The following is an 18,151-nucleotide window of genomic DNA, read 5'->3' on the forward strand; positions in this document are numbered from 1 at the left end:
AAAGACGATAAAGTGAGTGGAGTAATTATACATATGTGTATATGGCGTATTTATTTGTGAATGTTATGGTATGAACCATCGAGCCGGTAGTGCCATAACATGTATGTGACGAGTGTCAAAGTGTGAACCATCGAGCCGGTAGCGCTATAAAATGAGGTGTGAACCATCGAGCCGGTAGCGCCGAAGTGTGAACCAAAGAGCCGGTAGCACTATAAAATTATGATATGAACCATCGAGCCGGTAGTATCAAAGTGTGAACCATCGAGCCAGTAGCACTATAAAATTATGATGTGAACCATCGAGCCGGTAGCATCAAAGTGTGAACCATCGAGCCGGTAGCACTATAAAATGAGGTGTGAACCATCGAGCCGGTAGCGCCGAAGTGTGAACCAAAGAGCCGGTAGCACTATAAAATTATGATATGAACCATCGAGCCGGTAGTATCAAAGTGTGAACCATCGAGCCAGTAGCACTATAAAATTATGATGTGAACCATCGAGCCGGTAGCATCAAAGTGTGAACCATCGAGCCGGTAGCACTATAAAAGAGTATGACTCAAATGCGTATGGTGTGAACCATCGAGCCGGTAGCACCATAGCGTTTATGGTTAACCATATGGGGGTTTGTTGATTGTTTAGCATATTATTTATATATATATATATATATATATATATATATATATATATATATATATATATATATATATATATATATATATATATATATATATATATAGACGGTGTTGAGTATATGCCGATGAGGTTTTGTGATATTGTACAACTTATTAGTATTACAAGTATGATGACATGCTATTTGAGTTACAAGTTTGTATACGATATTGTGTAAGTGGTTGCAAGTAAGTAGGTTATATATGTATATGTATAACTATTGCACTCAATAAGCTTTAGCTTACCCTCTCGTTGTTTACATTTTTAGGTGCGAACACGGAGAAAGGAAAAGGGGTTATTGGGCATTAGATTCCCATGATGCGTGCTAGTTAAAGCTTTTGGATGTTGACCTAATGCTTTTGGGTAGTTTAGCCCCAAACCATGCTCGGGTGTAGTTTGGATTAAAACTATCATTTCAAATGGGTCGAACTCGTATTACATTTTGATTAATGACACTAGTGCCTTTTGTAAACATTAAACTTGTTGTACATTTTAATGGGCTGTATGGAATGGTTTATATCATTCCAATAGCACGTAATGATCGTTACAAAAAAAAAAAAAAAAAAAAAAAAAAATTCCGGTTGAATACGGGTTGGGTTGTTTCACACATATTGTATTCACTTACTCCGTTGTTGTTTAACCTTTTTATAGGTTTCGGATTGATCAAGAATGATTAAGATAGATGATTAGTTAAATTATGCATGGAATGCTTTTGCGATGCGGTTAAGCTTGATTTAATGTAGCTGAGACTTGTTTGTGCATATGCTAGATGCCTTTGGTAGGTGCATTGGGTGGGATAGTGATATCCGAAGAAACATGCTTTGATCTTTTGGTTTTCGTTTTGTCAAATGGGTCGAATTTGCCACCTAATGTTGTAACGGGTTGTTGCCACCTAATTAATCAAACCGTTTTAACCGAACGGTTAATAAAATTAGTTACCGAAATGTTAGTTATGGGGATGAGTTTCGTACATATCCGTCCCCAACCGCCCCATACTCACCCTAGTGCAGACCAAAGAAAGAAAAAAAAAAAAAAAGCAAATCGTTTTGTTTTTTTGTTTCGAAGTTAGACGTATATCACATACATCGATTAGTTAAGACAAAAAGCTAGTTCTTTAACAGAGAGCACAAATTGTGTGCTTCAGTGCTTGATTGGTTGTGATAAAAAGAGATTAAAAGAGACATATAAACGTTGTGTGTTTATTTTAATGTTTTGATTCAAACGAGACTAGCATATTCATTTGACGTTATTTGAAGTGTAGATCAACCTTAGAAATGAGCGTATTTTCGATTGTCAGTTGCTCTCATAAAACTGTGGTCATGGAAAAGGTCTCTCGTCATCTATTCGTGGATTTCAAAGAAATGTATAATTATGTTAATTACTTAATTCTTTGTTTATTTATTAACCTTAGAAATGTATAATTATGTTAATTACTTATGTAATTCTTCGTTTATTTATTAACCTTAAAATGCATTATGTTTGTGACATGTTGATAATTGTTTTGAAGAAAACCTTAAATCACCTGCAAAAGTATCGCAAGTAGAGTCACAACACAACAAGAAACAAACTATTTTCACATATCCGGAAAACAAATTTCCTTTTATAAATTGAAGAAAATAGTTGAAAAACAAAATATTGCGTTTGCCGGGAGTCGAACCCGGGTCTATTGCTTGGAAGGCAATTATCCTTACCGTTGGACTACAAACGCCTTTGTGATTTGGCCAAGTGTTTAAATATATATACCGAAAATGTCTATTGCTGTCAAGTTTTTTTTTTTTTTTTTTTTTTTTTTTTTTTGGGACAGCGATTAGTAAGCTAAAAGGACTAAATGTGTAATCAAAACTGATCCAGCCGTTAAATTGAGAAATGATTTTCTGAACATAACCATTCTTTACGGTTTATTATAGACATAGAAGTAGTATGTTACCATACTGAGTTTAAATCAAGACTTCATGTGCTACTAATAAATGTAACATATTTGCCTTTGTAGTAACGATTAGTCGGAGAGCTCATACCAGCAATCCCACCTGTAGGATTTCTTTTTCCTCTTGCCAAATGAAGTAATCAAAGAGAAAGTCATTGCCAGCGTCTATATGCTTCCTGTGTACAACACCATTTTATTACGGAGTATAGGAATGTGATGTGTGATATGTCGCTTAACTTTAAACTCAATTACTGATACTGATGTTTTTAAAAATTCTGTACCATTGGCATTATCACACAATATTTTTTACTATTTTGTTGGACTGTGTGAACATATTGACAAAATCAATTGTACTATGACAATTATCCCATTTATGTTTCAGAATAAAAAATGAAACATCCATTGAGTAATCATCAGAGCAACTGTTAAAAATTACGTGTAACCATCTCTTCGATCTTAAATTCATTAAGAGGACATGGTTTTTTTGTTTGTTTTGTCTTTGTCTAATGACAAACTTCACAAGGACGAACAAACTCATTATCAAAATTGAGTTTAAATTTAGTAATTTACCACTTCACATTGTTGACCAGATTCACAGAAGGGTGCTAATTCTCAACTTTATCTCATGTGTTGAAGCTTACAGAATGAATAGATTGATAGGTTCTACAATGCCGATTTAAGCGAGATTTGATGATTATGGAAAGCAGTTGCTAAATCCCAAATTCCATATACAGTTTTGTTGAAGCTTGTTATAAATGTCTGTTTGATCTGATAGTTACGTCTTTCGATCCAGTTTCTAGGTTGCTTCCCTTCTATCAAACTTCAGAATCATCATACAAAATGTTGACATAAAAGCAAATATATATGCATTCGGTGATGAGAAGTAGCCTACCAAGTACCAACTTACAAGTTTGGAAGAATTTACATTAAATTATCAATGCTACCAATAACTGATGTAAATGTATGTCACCATGTACATATCCCTGAGGACCAACCTCGCAAACAATAAAATAACCACTACCGAGATAACACCCATACATAGTTAAATGGGCAACCCAGAATAATCTTGAATACACCAGCTCTAAAACGAGTCTTCAGAATCTTAATTTTGTATCCGTTGAAGTCTAAACAGTTGCTAAAGATTTTATGGTCTTTCGGTGCCAAATTGAAGTTTCTGGATCAAACCTTAGCTCCCACGTAGGCCAGTAGTGCAGGTCCTGTTTCAATGTCAGCACTTGCGGCTTCCCGCTCAAATTGATAGTCCTTACACGAACGAATTCTCCATCTTCAATTTCCTATATACGAGACGCATGTGCACATCTTATCTTAATCTTAGATAAAAGTCAAAATTAAGAAATAAAGCACACAAACAAAAGATACAAAAGAAGCCATGTGTTAAACAAAAATGAGCATAAGAAATTATCATCATTAAGCTAATTGTCTGATCTAATACTTGTTCATTAGGTATGTATAGGGCTATAGATGAGCCGAGTTACTCGCGAGCTACTCGAGTTCAACTCGTTTGAGTCGAGCCTAAACGAACTCGATCCTAAGCTTGAACATGATTTAAAGCTCGTTTATTAAACGAGCTCGAGCTCGAACAAGCTCGCGAGCCTAAACAAGCTTTTCATTTATATACACCTAAATATTAATTTTTTTATAATATAATATCTAATGTGTTTAAATCAAGAGGGAAGCACTTTTTGGGGGAAGTAAATTTTTTTAGTTTTTTTGAAATTTTTTTTTTTTTTTTCAAACATTAAGATCACATGAAAAGATAAACATTTAAAAAATACACTTTGTGATAAATGTTATTATTTTGGCGGGAAAACGCTCGAATAAATAAATGATAACATGCATCATATGTAATGTTTAAGTAAAAAAATTTTAAGGGTTAGAAATTAGGGTTTAGAAATTAGGGTTTAGATTGAATTTTTAACACACAACGGTTTAGAGTTAGGTTTTACTAAACCGAAAACACTAAACCCTAAACTCAAAATCGAGCTAAATTTAAAAAAAAAAAAAAAAAAAAAAAAAAAAAAAAAAAAAAAAAAAAAAAACTTCACACAAGATGAAAAAAAAACTCTAATTAAAACATTACTCATGATGAATGTTATCATTTATTTCTTCGAACGTTTTCCCGCCAAAATAATAACATTCATCACAAAGCGTCTTTTTTAAATGTTCATATTTTCATGTGATCTTAATGTTTGAAAAAAAAATTCAAAAAAAAAGAAAAAATAAAAATAAAAAATTTACTTCCCCTTCAGTGCGGCTTCCCTCTTGATGACCCAATATCTAATTATAAAATAATTACTATTGTATCAATAATAGTTGAAAGAATAATAGTAAATCTTATTACATGTGGATATAATGACAAAAACAATAAAAATGAAATATAATAAATTTAAATAATATAAAGAAAAATTAAGATTATGTAATTAACGAGTTGAGCTTGAGCTCTTGTAAAATATCAAACGAGCCGAGCTCGAACTTATAATATTAGGCTCGCACCGAACCGAGCTCGAGATCTATGTAATTTAAACGATCTGAGCTCGAGCCTGGCCGAGCTCGGGCTCGACTCGGCTCGTTTACACCGCTAGGTATGACATTTGTACCTTTGCGACATTAACAAAAGCATCCAAGTTCGGAGTTGGCTTTCCATTAACTTCCACAATCCACCGAAGAGAATGTAAGCCATATCTATGCACAGGACTCCCATTTGAACGCCTGAAAGTTTAGCAAAAGAGTAAAATCATTGCCCAAACTAATGAAATATGTGCATTTTAACCGTGAAGGAAAGTAAACTGGCCATGCTATAACGTCAAATGTATCCTGCCTCACAATATAACCTTAAAATATACAAATCTAACTTAAACAAGATGTTGCATTTTGCAATAAATGGTCAAAAGAATACCTTGTGACATATACCCCGTGCCCTTCTTTAGGCAGGAACCCGAGGGCCCGAACTGCCGGGTGAGGATCTTGTACAACACATCCACACCAATTAATTACACGCGTGGTACCGTTGCCGTCTCTTATATCTGTTCCCACAAGAAGCTCGATTTCACGTCCCTAATAAGCCATAAATAAAATCTTCAACACTTCTGATTTCTGAATAGAATAATATAATTTGATTTAAGAGGCGTAAAACCTAACCTGACGAAAGATAGTCAATTCAAGTTTTCCTTCCATGTCATCAGACAGATCCAAGGCATTACACGCATCATCGATATCCTTAAAACATGTTACTGGATTTTTATTGATTGCAAGGACCATATCACCTTCTTCAAGTAAATTCTCAGCTTTAGATCCCGCTAAACATCCTTTGACCCGTAAAACTTGACGTCTAACAGGATCCTTTTCTACAAGAGCCTGTAACCAAAAAAAAAAAAAAAATTTATTTTAATATATGCATCGTGCATACTTCACATGTTTCTGTACTATCATAGAAGTAAAATAAAAAAAAACATGAACAAAAAATATAAAGGTCAGAACATACTCGAATCCAGATGGCGCTGAGTCCAAAATTTCTAGCCTTGGAAAGTAAAATAGGATATAATTCAACCTCTAAAACCCTAACAAGAGGCATTGGTCTTCTGATCCCATTTATAAGAAGGGTTGGTCCTCTTGTGTTTGATATAATTTTTTCAAGGACTTGGCTGACTGAATGTATAGGGATACCTCTCACAAATTGAGCGTCTTGAGATGACTTTGTACCATACTTCAGCTGCAGCCACGTGTAATTTGTTATCAATAGTTAGTTGAACTTCTAGTGTTTGCAAAAGGACTAGAAAAACCAACTTTTTATTTTTTAATCTACGGTAAGTGCTAACCTGATTTGAAAAGCTCGCCCATAGAGCTTTAACCCTACCATGCTCATCAGTTAGCACTCCAGAAAAAGTGCTACCAAAGTCTGCATAGAGAACCATATACAAACACGTGTGAGAACATATATATATATATATATATATATATATATATATATATATATATATATATATATATATATAAACGGAAACGGGGAGAATAAAATAAAACTTCACTTTTTAGTAACTTTCTTTAAAACCAAAAAGTAATGAAGGTTCGCAAATTAAAATTTTCTTTGACACCAAAAAAAAAAGTTTATAATAAACAGAATTGGGAAGCAAAATAAATAAAGGATCACGGTTAAAAGGTTTCAATGAAGCAAAAACATATAAAGATTCACTTCTTTATAAATTTATGTGAAGCCAAAAAATAATGAAGCTTCACAATTAGAATTTTCTTAGTGGCAAGTATACCTGACAAACGGGTCAGGTTGGATTGGTTTGGGTAACGGGTCAAAATGGTTTTTGGTTAATATGGGTCATGGGTCAAACAAGTCATACTTTTAAACGGGTCATGTTAGGTAATGGGTCGAAACAGGTAATGGGTTAAATGGGTCTAAACGGGTCATCTACTCCGTAAACCCCCAACCCTAAACCCTAAACCCTAAACTCTAAACCGTTCGTGTTAAAATATTCAATCTAACCCTAATTTCTAAACCCTAAACCCTAATTTCTAAACCCTAATAGCTAAACCCTAATTTATAACCCCCTAATTTCTAAACCCTAATTTCTAACCCCTTAAAAAAAACTCAGCAGCAAAACATTCAATGCATTGAATGTTTTTATTTTTTTCTTCGAGCGTTTTCCCGCCAAAATAATGACATTCATCACAAAGTGTCTTTTTTAAATGTTCATATTTTCATCTAATCTATAATGTTCGTGAACAAAGTTTTTTCAAAAAAACGAAAAAAAATTACTTCCCCCACTTCCCCCCAAAAAAGTGCTTCCCTCTTGATTAAATCTCTATATATGTATATATATATATATATATATATATATATATATATATATATAAGAACATTAATATACGTATATATATATATATATATACGTATATATATATATATACGTATATATATATATACATATATATATATATATATATATAGGGGTAGGATCAAGAGGGAAGTAACCATTCGGGGGGAAGCGGGGGAAGCAAAAACTTTTTTTTTTTTTTTTTCGTTTTTTGAAAAAACTTTGTTCACGAACATTATAGATGAGATGAAAATATGAACATTTAGTAGAGACACTTTGTGATAAATGTTTTTATTTTGGCGGGAAAACGCTCGAAGAAGTAATATATAATAATTATCATGTTTTTCGAGCATATGTTGAGGTTTTAGCTATTGGGGTTTAGATATTAAGGTTTAGATATTAGGGTTTATAGGGTTTAGATATTAGGGTTTAGAAATTTAGGGTTTAGGGTTTAGATTTAGGGTTTAGATTTAGAATTTAGATTGAGTTTTTAACATGAACGGTTAAGAGTTTAGGGTTTAGGGTTTAGGGTTTGGTGTTTTGGGTTTATTCCATAAACCCAAAACACCAAACCCTAAACCCTAAACCCTAAACTCTAAATCGGGCTAAATTTTACTTCACAAAACATGAAAAAAGACGTTCATATTCTTCACGAACAATATTATCTTGAATGTTATTTTTGTCGATCGTTTTCCCGCCTAAATAATGACATTCATCACGAAGTGTCTCTTCTAAATGTTCATATTTTCGTGTGATCTTGATGCCGGAAAAAAAAATTCCAAAAAAAACGGAAATTTTTATTTTTTTTTACTTTCCCCCACTTCCCCCCAAAAAAGTGCTTCCCTCTTGATTAAATCTCTATATATGTATATATATATATATATATAAGAACATTAATATACGTATATATATATATATATATATATATATATACATATATATATATATACATATATACATATATATATATATAAAATACATATATATATATATATATATATATATATATATATATATATATATATATATATATATATATATATATACATATATATATATATATATATATATATATACATATACATATATATACATAAGAACATTAATATACGTAATAAATGATATAACCATGATTGCTTTCATACATGTTTGACGAATGAAACTTGTTATGCTCGACCCATTTAGAAACCATTAGACCTATCTCTAGTTATTCTCTAGTTAGTTATTTAGCTTTAGTAATTAATACCCATTTTGTTCCTTTAAATTTGGTGTAGGACCCAATAGGTTGGACGGAAACCCATTGGACCTCTTTTAAATTTTGGTTTACGTAGCCATGCCTAATTTCTCTCAAGACCCAATTGACCCAAAAGCTTGACCCAAATTTGAAAGTATGGGTCTCAATTGCCAGGCATACTTTTCTGTGAAGCCAAAAAATGATGAGGATTAGGATTTTCTGTGAAGCAAGAAAAAATAAGGTTAACAATTAAAAAATAAACTGTGAATTAAAACTGAAAAAAATGTTCTGACTGTTTATTTTTAAACATGGTGTTCTCACTTGATTCCATGCCTATGTATAATATGATCCAATTAGTAAGTAAATTAGGATAAGGTACCAGTGTCTAGCTCTATTACTTCCATGTTGGTTGCTCTATAACGTGGAGTATCAGCTGAGCTGCAGTTTATTGCCAAACATGGGTTGGTAACAATTGATTTCCTGGATATTGCTTGTGAACTCCTACTTAATCCCACTAGATAAACACTATCTCCACGGCGCAATGCAGGTTCTGTAACAAAAAAGAAACTTAGTTAATCATATAAAATTGAGTTAAAGCTTAGTGAATGTTTTTCTATAATAATACAGCAAAAAGCTACATAAGTTTCACCAAGGGAAATGTGACATTTACATCTGATTAACCACATATACAAAGATACTTGATTACCAGGAAGAAGTTCAGCAGCTCGCACTACTGAAACACCGGTGGGTCCCAAATCCAATGCAGAAGGGTCATACGCAATTATTGCATAATTATCAACAGGATGGAGAAAAACCACCTGAATAGTACTTAGAAAGTTAAAATATGAAGAGAATAGTAGTTGAAAATAAGGCAAATACTCGATGTTGTTATTTCTATGTTACAAACCTCTCCTGGAACTTCAACTGGATATGCGGCAAAAGAAAGAATGACATCACATGCTGATATAACAACGGTATTCTTGTCAACTGCAACCAACCCTAGTTTTTCTGAATGATGTATAATCACACCTGTTCCACGATAATGCTGTCCGTGGACACCATCAAGCATACATGATGATGGCACATAAACCTGAGATACCATACAATACACCAAAAAGTAGTAAGAATATCTAAAATGTAGAGCAGTCCATCGTTTGACTTCCTTCAAAACATATTTTTGGTTATGCTATAACCAGGGTTGTAAAAATTGCGAGTCGGGGATGAGTCGGTCGAGACCTTGGAGGGACAAGTAGGTCAAGTCGGGGACGAGACGGGTGTTGACCAACGTTGACTTTTAGTAATATATTAAACATATACTTACATATTACACAACACGGGAATTGATATTTCCACCATGGATTTTACTTGATCCACCTAATTTGTCTAGAATGCCCTTAATGATAGACTTGCATAAACTTTCTAAAAGTTTTTGTTATAGTTTATTAAGAGATATTTTGGGGAAAAAAAACATGAAATGATGGTGGAACAAATAAAACTCATGATGGAAGTATCATCTCCCTACACAAATATATATTAAACACAAAACAAAAGTATTACAAACATAGATATATGGCCCAAATTATTTATTTTTTAAAATATTAATATCGACCTAACTTTTACTTTGACCGACTCATATAGACTTTGACCCAACTTTTTAGCCTTGACCGACTTTTAAGGCGTAGGCGGTTCGGGACGGGCTAGTCCCCGAACCGACGCGTCGGCCAACTTTTACAACAGTGGCTATAACTAAAAATTGTAGAAGATAATACATGAATAATGACTTCATTCTGAAGAAACTTACCTCGAACATGACAAGAGTGGGCTCTATTACACGCTCGGCAACAGAAGCATTAACAAAGCTTGCTGATGTACCATGATCACCACTCACATCTGTGTCTCCTGGAGATCTTTCATCACATATGTCAGCAATCACAATTCCATTAGCAGATAGATTTTCAGAAACTGTGGTTCCATTGTCAGTTTCCACTTGAGCACGTGTGTCATCATCATTAACATGTTCGGAGCTAATAGTGTCCATACCAACATCAAGATTAGTCGTTTGATCACTGTCATCTTGGTTCAATGCTCTACTGCTCGTCGGGCCTTGTTCAACACCTTTGAAGGCCATTAGATGGGAACTAGGAGGCAGTGCTAGTTTTCCTATCCAAATTCCAGAACCGTCATCACGAGTATATATCTGAGGGGAAGCGTACCACTCATGACGATCGATAGTAACAAGGACGGACTGCAACCAGAATAATGTCGTTAAAGAATCAATATCTTAGAATTTTGAGCCTTTATACAAGAACATACAGAAGGAAAAAAAATTCACAATTACTATTATATCTAATAAAGGACTCGAGAGCTTTAGTTGTTACCTTCTTCCTATGGCGATCTGTGTAAGTTATGTATTCCAATGGAACTCTAGCTCCTCTACAGAGCTTAGATAGAGCATTAATGAAGTCTTCTAGATGTGAAATGTCTACGCCAGCAAATTTTTTGATAATGGCATGCCGTGGGACCCCCGCTCGATAAAACATGTAACTATACATGCCAAATTTATACTAAGATAAACATGATGAAACAAATTCAATTGGTACAACATATCCTCAACCTCAACAAAAGTAAAGTAAAAAAATAAAATAAAAAATTACTTATAAAGAAAAAGGTGTCGTATTAGCGCCATGAACAAACTGGGGAGAATGAAATTTACTTACAAAATATAACACATAACTTACCCAGGGTCAGACACATATACAAGACCACATTCAAAACGAAAGTTCCTAGCCTGTAGAAAAGGGAAGATGGTCGAAGAACATTTAACGCCAATTATACCATAAAAACAATCTCCCAATGCAAGAATAGCAAAAATCGGTTAAAAAGGATCCAACTAACCTGCTGGTAGGAGAGAGGATGTATCACTGCTCCACTAACTTCCAAGAAGCAGTTAGGAGTTATGGAGTGTAAATCCTGAACCTAAAAAGAAAGAGAATATAAAAAAAAAGGTGAAGCATGTTAACTATGAATGACTACAGATCATAATGTCAAAGAAAACATAGAACTTCAATATACCTTTTTAACAGATATATCAAACCTATTGCCAGTCAACATTTTTAGTAATTGAATAATGTAATGTGAGCTAAATGATATACTCAGGTATATCTTAACTATTTGGAACTCCTAATTATTCAACACATATTTTCATTTACTCTCATAAGACACCAACTAAGAGTCACTTATATTCATTTTAGCACTGCTAAACCTTCACCCCTATGTGGATGTATAACAATTAAAACTATACTTGTTTGTCCATAAAATTATTACGGTAACAGTCATTCACGAACGAGTTTTACAAGTACGACAATTATTATCTGAACAAAGAATTTAACCAGTGTTGACTATCGAATTTATCATAGAACATGAATGCTGATAATCAATCACTCACAACCAAATGAACAGTAAAAGGTGTGCCACCCCTTTGAAACTCTAACTCGACATCGAGGCCCACACTATCATCAAGTGAAGTCTCCAGCTTCAGAAATTGAGTGATCACCTGTACCAAGAATTATTTATTTCAGCCCAATTTGCAGTTTATGTTCTAAGAATTAACACCTAGATTCAATACTAGAAAACGTTAATTATGGATTCATATAAATTGAATCGTTCACTTGCTTTATAGATTAATCTGCTACAGCAATCTATGTTGCCATGTTGGTTATTTCTAAATAGGGCCTTGTTTATAACCCACCTGTTAAGTTGTACTCCATAATACAAACAGATGCTGTTTATTATTGTCCATAGTTTATAGGTTTCGTATGACACGGCCATTTGAGGACCAATATTGTTTTTTAAAAGACTGACTCATACAGGATACAGTTACATTATACGAACCTCCCCATTCATTCGGACAAGCACATCACCTGACTCCAAATGTTTAAAAGCTGGGCCACCTGGCACCTAAAAACATATCCATGATAGTGTCACGCATAATCATATTACTCGATCCGTAGATAGAAAATTATAAACCGAATTGATAATAGACTTACAACAGAATCCACGACAAGCATTCCAGTTTCGGTTAAGGGAGATGCATGACGAACCAACTAATCCAAAAATAACTTAGATAAGCCAATGGGAGAAGTTCAACATTTGTATCATACACTTGTAATATATGAAGTTGAGCAAAGAATAACAGACCTGCTCTGTTTCACTTTGCAAACCAAGCCGGCGGGTTTCTTCAAATCCTTTGTGCACAAAGGTTGTCTATATCAGATAGATCATACATTAGTGAACCGTAAACAGTCACAGATGAAAGAGCATGATGGTCATATTGATTCACTCATAAAAAACTTGCAAGGAAGCAAAGTTAACTAAGAAGTCATTCAGATTAATTTAATAGTAATATAATAATAATTACTGATACTGATAATAATGTGTAAAAAGTTGGGACCACTCGTCTAGTTGCATTCACGTGTTATCAAACTTGTGATTACATCCAAGGACATACAATGAACAGGGCGGTCAATAAAGAGAAAGAAAGAGACATAAGAAGTTTGGTAATATAATACTTTCATATTAGGTTTGTTCATGCACAATATTTTCAACGAGTAATCAACCTCCCAAAAAAGTAGTCTCTTAAAATTTTGAGTATAAAGTATGATTTATTTCTTAAACCCCTCTGTCATAATACTGGAACAGTTAAAAAATCATGTGTTTAGTCTAGAATAACAACATCATTATTTACTTGGTTACTCAATGTTCTAGCTAATCCTTGATTAAGACCTTCAAAATCAAGTTAAATACATCTTATGTTATACATTTTCTTCACTTTTCAACGAAGATCCACTTTTCACCATCTAATAGATCGTTTTCAAAGTTTTAAAGTAGTTGGCAAGTATATGAGTGGTGTAATGTAGTTGATAATGTTCATTGTACTTGCGTAGAAGTACCCAAGGTTGCAAAAATCGCTATTTGAACTTTTAGAGAATACTCGGCAACTAGGGGAGTACTAGGATGTTGACTAAGTTTGACTTTGACCGACTTTCAGTGTAAAACTGAGTTTTGGCCTAGTTTGACCCGAGTAATCTCAAGTCTTGACCAAGTTTGACCGATTAATTGGAGTAAGTAATCGGGTAGCTTATATGCCGAATAATCCCCGAGTTCTGCAACACTAAAAGTAGTAACACTAAGCAATACTGTGAAGAGTAGTTACAAGATTAACAAAGTAAGTATAATTGCACAACACATTACTAAATTACTTCAAATGAAATAACATCCATGTCATATATGCCAACAGGAACTTTTAGATGATCATAAAGAACGTGTTATAAAAATGTAATTAACAAAAAATTTATATCAATGGAAACAAGAAATTTGTAGCAATGGAACTAAGTGTACCTTAACAAGAACACTGCCAATTTTTAAAGAATATCAATAACAGTTGGTACATAAATGAATCATATAGGTAAGAAAAGGCATATGAAGAACCTAACAAACAAACCTGGAGTGTCCCACGAGGTATCATGACAGCCTCCCACTTATCTTGACAAGAATCTCTTCCCTTTTGTAAGAAACTTAAAGCCCTCACTGCCTGCAATTTCCAACTTTAGAACTTTATGCCTTACTTCTATGGGATACAAATAACAAAATTTGGCAGTCTCTATGTGATGGTTTGTTTCCAAGATACGTGTATAACGACCATTAGAAGAACAGGTTTTACATTTAGTCACGAGAGAAGTAAGCCTGGTAAGCTAGCACCTTTGGCTGCACTTACTCGTTCTAAGGGAAAATAAAATGCAGAAGAACTAGAAGACAACTTGCCGCCAGCGTTTAATGCAACTGCCCTTCCTTGCCGATCAATCACTGGGGAACCACTTGAACCACCTTTAGTACCTGAAGCTGCCTGGTGAAATTATTTTTTAACAAATATACCAAATTGCTTAGTACAAAACGTAACAATGGCTGGAACTGTGCAATAAACAAGTATGCAAGGTAATTTTCTCTCAGACATTAGAACAGCTAACCTGAATATAGAAGGTATTGAAATCATTGTAGCCATCCCTGCAGTAAGAAAAGTTCATAATTTAGAAATGTGATGAAGGGCGGGAACATTTATATTTATTTGGGTATGACTTAAGAAAATCCTTAAGAGTTAAGTGGCATACTTTTTATAATGTGGAGCATCCCTGTCAAGACGAGCAATGGTACCAGACAAAATTGAGATCTGTAGATTCGAAGATAAATTAGATCAGTACAGAAGAAATGTATATAATAATGATGGTATGGATTAAAACAATTAAATGAAACAGAAAAAGATACATCAGTCTTAGTACAAGAAATTCAGACTTCTGGAAGAAAAAAAAAATAATAATAACAGAAGGCAGATTGTAATCCAGAATGACAGAATGTACAGTTTGTTTGTGTGTGTAGTGTATGTGTGTGTTAAGAAATTGTAAAATTATATAGAGGTTCATAGCTAAGAATGTTAGCAGCTGAGGCCGAAAACAAATTGTAATACTGGTGATGACGATAAACTTTCGCCACAATATCAAACGTGCCAATATACGTAAATTACACATAAGAATAAGATTTAGACACATTCCTTCACCAAAACCAAAGTTGATATATCGATAAATATAGCAAGGTTGTGCTTAAGATAATTATGAAGAAAAAAAAAAGGATGAAAACCTTTTTTGTTTATAAGTAGATGAAAACTGGAGAAACTTTAATGTTAACTCATACAATCACAGATATGAATGTATAATAAAGAGAAGTTGCAAAAATAAGGAATTACAAACGGCATATGTACACAACCAAAAATCTCATATAGGCAACACGCATCAAATTTATCTGAATTTCCAAATGTAAGTATACCTTCTCTCCGCTATCATTTCCAACAACTCTAATTTCCAATCCAACACAAGCAGCTTCAGGAGCAAGAGGAATCTCTTCATAGCTTAGAAACTGAATTGCAGCAGGATCATAGCGAAAGAATCCAAAATCGTGAACCTGAAAATCAAAAGCACAAGTAAAACCTTGTTATCATGCAGAAATTGTCTCTCTGAACTAATATAACAAAAAAATGCAGGACGGATTCAAAAATGTGTGTTTGCACATACAGCTTTCAGTTGGTTGTTTCGTCTGCAAGGCCTGTCGTGTATATTTAAGTCTGTAAATATATATATATATATATTTTATATATATAATTCATCGGAATATTCTCATTTCCCAAAAAAATCCTCCAACATATTAATAAAATGAACTCGGATATTCAGGTGGTAAAAAAAAATTACAGCATAAATCACACGTGTTCTGTAAAATCAATTCCACAACTTCTTACGATTTAAGTTTCTAGCTTAGCTTTAGGTGATAAGAAAAAAGTATAACACAAAATAATAACCATAGATCATCATGACATCATCCATGATTTGGTAAGAAAGTAACTCACAGGGTCTCGGTAAATTGGATAGACCGGAATCTCTTCACGATTTACAAACATAGCTTCTGCTACCACGGGACCTACAAAAATAATGAAGCATCTTATTTAGTATACTCTCACAATTTACACTCTTCCACCATGCACTATCACGGTCCACTTTGCAATTATATTTTAAATTATATATTGTATCTATATCCGGACTATGATATACTCCCTTCGTCCCAAATTGATTGTCCACACACTAAACAAATAAACACACATACACATGGTGAAGAAAATGTTCAAACATTACAGTGTGCCACCTATTAAGTAGTGATGGCATGAGGCTGGTCAATTTTAACTTTTATAGTTTTTGTATCAGTTACGGTATGGACTTAAGAGCAAGGGGAGTGGAGGCTCGTCCCCCCTCCGTCCCACACCCAGTCACCAAATTTTCCACTCCCCACATCCGTTTACCCCATGTCAGTCACCTCCATTTACCCCATGCCAGTCTCTCCCGTCACGTGTTTTGAGGCATATTCATATACAAAAATAATATTATTTTAATAAGTGACATACCCCAACTGACATAGGTCACCACTCCCCACTTTTTCTGACTCAACAAGTCACGCCTGACATGCCAAGTGACCTCAGTCACCACTCCCAGTGCTCTAATATAGTAATAGCAGTAGACGCACTATTTCATTTTATACGTCACATTGCTCACGAATATAGTAGGAGGTTATATGTCCGACAATTAAGGTAATGTAACTTAATTGTCAAATGAGTTGATTCGTATAGTGATATATCCACTCCATCTTTCAACACTTCAATCAGCTAAGATTAAAGTTGTCAAACGTAAAGTTACTATTTTTACCAATCTCAGATTTTGAATTCGATCAACTTTAATGTTGAATCCTTCATAAGACATTTTAGAATATGATATGAATGATGATTAATGATCTTCCTTGTCGCCATATATTTTTTCAATTATAACTTACTTAATTACTTAATAAATACTGCAATTGATTAATATACTTGGAAAGACAAACTTGTAATTTTATCGGTGACGTTTAGAGTTTTCACTATAGAATAATGCAAAAATATAAAAACATAAATTATAAAAACAATTATTATTAGCATTTGTGTCACCAAAACTGATAATTTGAAAAGGAAGTTATTAAAAAGCATTTAGGCATTTTATTATTTAAAATCTTAAATCTTAAAGTTTTTTATACCTGGTTTAACAACATGGCGATTAGTTAGAATAATTCCACGCTTCTTATCAACAACAAAGCCTGTAGCAAAACCTGAACTTGCGGATTCAGTATCAAAAGCTCGACACGCAGTCGTACGGATGACTACCACCGCCGAAACAACTTTTTCCAGCGCTTTTCTCCAATCTTCTGCAGTCGCATGGTTGTTGTCGTTCAATGGAGAATCGTTTTCCATTGACTGATCATCGTCTAATTTCTCCGATGAATCATCCATGTATTAAAACCCTAATTTTGAGTATCTGATCAGTTAGGGTTTAAGTGTAGAGTGAGTTATGTGATCGCCGGAGTACGGTACCGTACGTTGACCGAGAACTTTGGTGTCGTTTAGAAGTTATTTGCTTTATTTACTTACGTAGTATTTAATATTTAATTTAAGTTTTTATTTTTAAATTTTTATAGTTACTCATTCAAAAGATTCCGAAACAAAAAAAATTAACGAGAAAGAAACTAAAAATTAGCCTTCCTTCTTAGACCATTTTTAACGCCGCGTCAGAGGGGTCCCGTCAGGTTCGCTGACGCCCTCTGATGCCCCTAATGCGGCGTCAGGCGAAACGTCCCGGAGACGTCAATCGGATTTTTCACGGAAAAAAAACGCGTCAGATGCTATGATTGGTCCACGTATTTTGATGATTTTTGTTTTGTTTTTGTTTTTTTTTATTTATTTAAATTATGTATATTTTTTTCTATATAAACCCATCAAAACCTATCATTTTTAACACATCAAACTCAATATTTTCTCTCATTTTAACACTTTCATTCAAATTATTTATATACTTAACTCCGAATC

General features: G+C 33.7%; 1 protein-coding gene and 1 non-coding gene across 2 annotated transcripts; both read right to left on the minus strand.

Annotated features, from left to right (window-relative positions):
• Positions 1-2,304: 2,304 nt before the first annotated feature.
• On the minus strand, positions 2,305-2,376 carry TRNAG-UCC (transfer RNA glycine (anticodon UCC)). Its single transcript has one exon. It is a non-coding gene; the product is annotated as a tRNA-Gly (tRNA).
• Positions 2,377-2,705: 329 nt separating this feature from the next.
• LOC139904636 (protease Do-like 7) lies at positions 2,706-17,626 on the minus strand. The gene is made up of 25 exons (XM_071886570.1): positions 17,326-17,626; positions 16,118-16,188; positions 15,544-15,678; positions 14,835-14,893; positions 14,694-14,730; positions 14,444-14,572; positions 14,171-14,260; positions 12,868-12,933; positions 12,717-12,773; positions 12,562-12,627; positions 12,116-12,223; positions 11,566-11,646; positions 11,409-11,458; positions 11,049-11,214; positions 10,472-10,915; positions 9,578-9,760; positions 9,377-9,488; positions 9,050-9,220; positions 6,429-6,508; positions 6,095-6,322; positions 5,752-5,967; positions 5,510-5,667; positions 5,211-5,322; positions 3,163-3,887; positions 2,706-2,768 (listed from the first exon to the last, which is right to left on the minus strand). The coding sequence occupies exons 1-24, from the start codon at positions 17,576-17,578 to the stop codon at positions 3,717-3,719; spliced, it is 3,243 nt and encodes a 1,080-aa protein (XP_071742671.1). The 5' UTR covers positions 17,579-17,626; the 3' UTR covers positions 2,706-2,768; positions 3,163-3,716.
• Between the last annotated feature and the right edge of the window lie 525 nt (positions 17,627-18,151).

The sequence above is a fragment of the Rutidosis leptorrhynchoides genome, chromosome 4, assembly GCF_046630445.1.
Source record: "Rutidosis leptorrhynchoides isolate AG116_Rl617_1_P2 chromosome 4, CSIRO_AGI_Rlap_v1, whole genome shotgun sequence".
Taxonomy (NCBI): domain Eukaryota; kingdom Viridiplantae; phylum Streptophyta; class Magnoliopsida; order Asterales; family Asteraceae; genus Rutidosis; species Rutidosis leptorrhynchoides.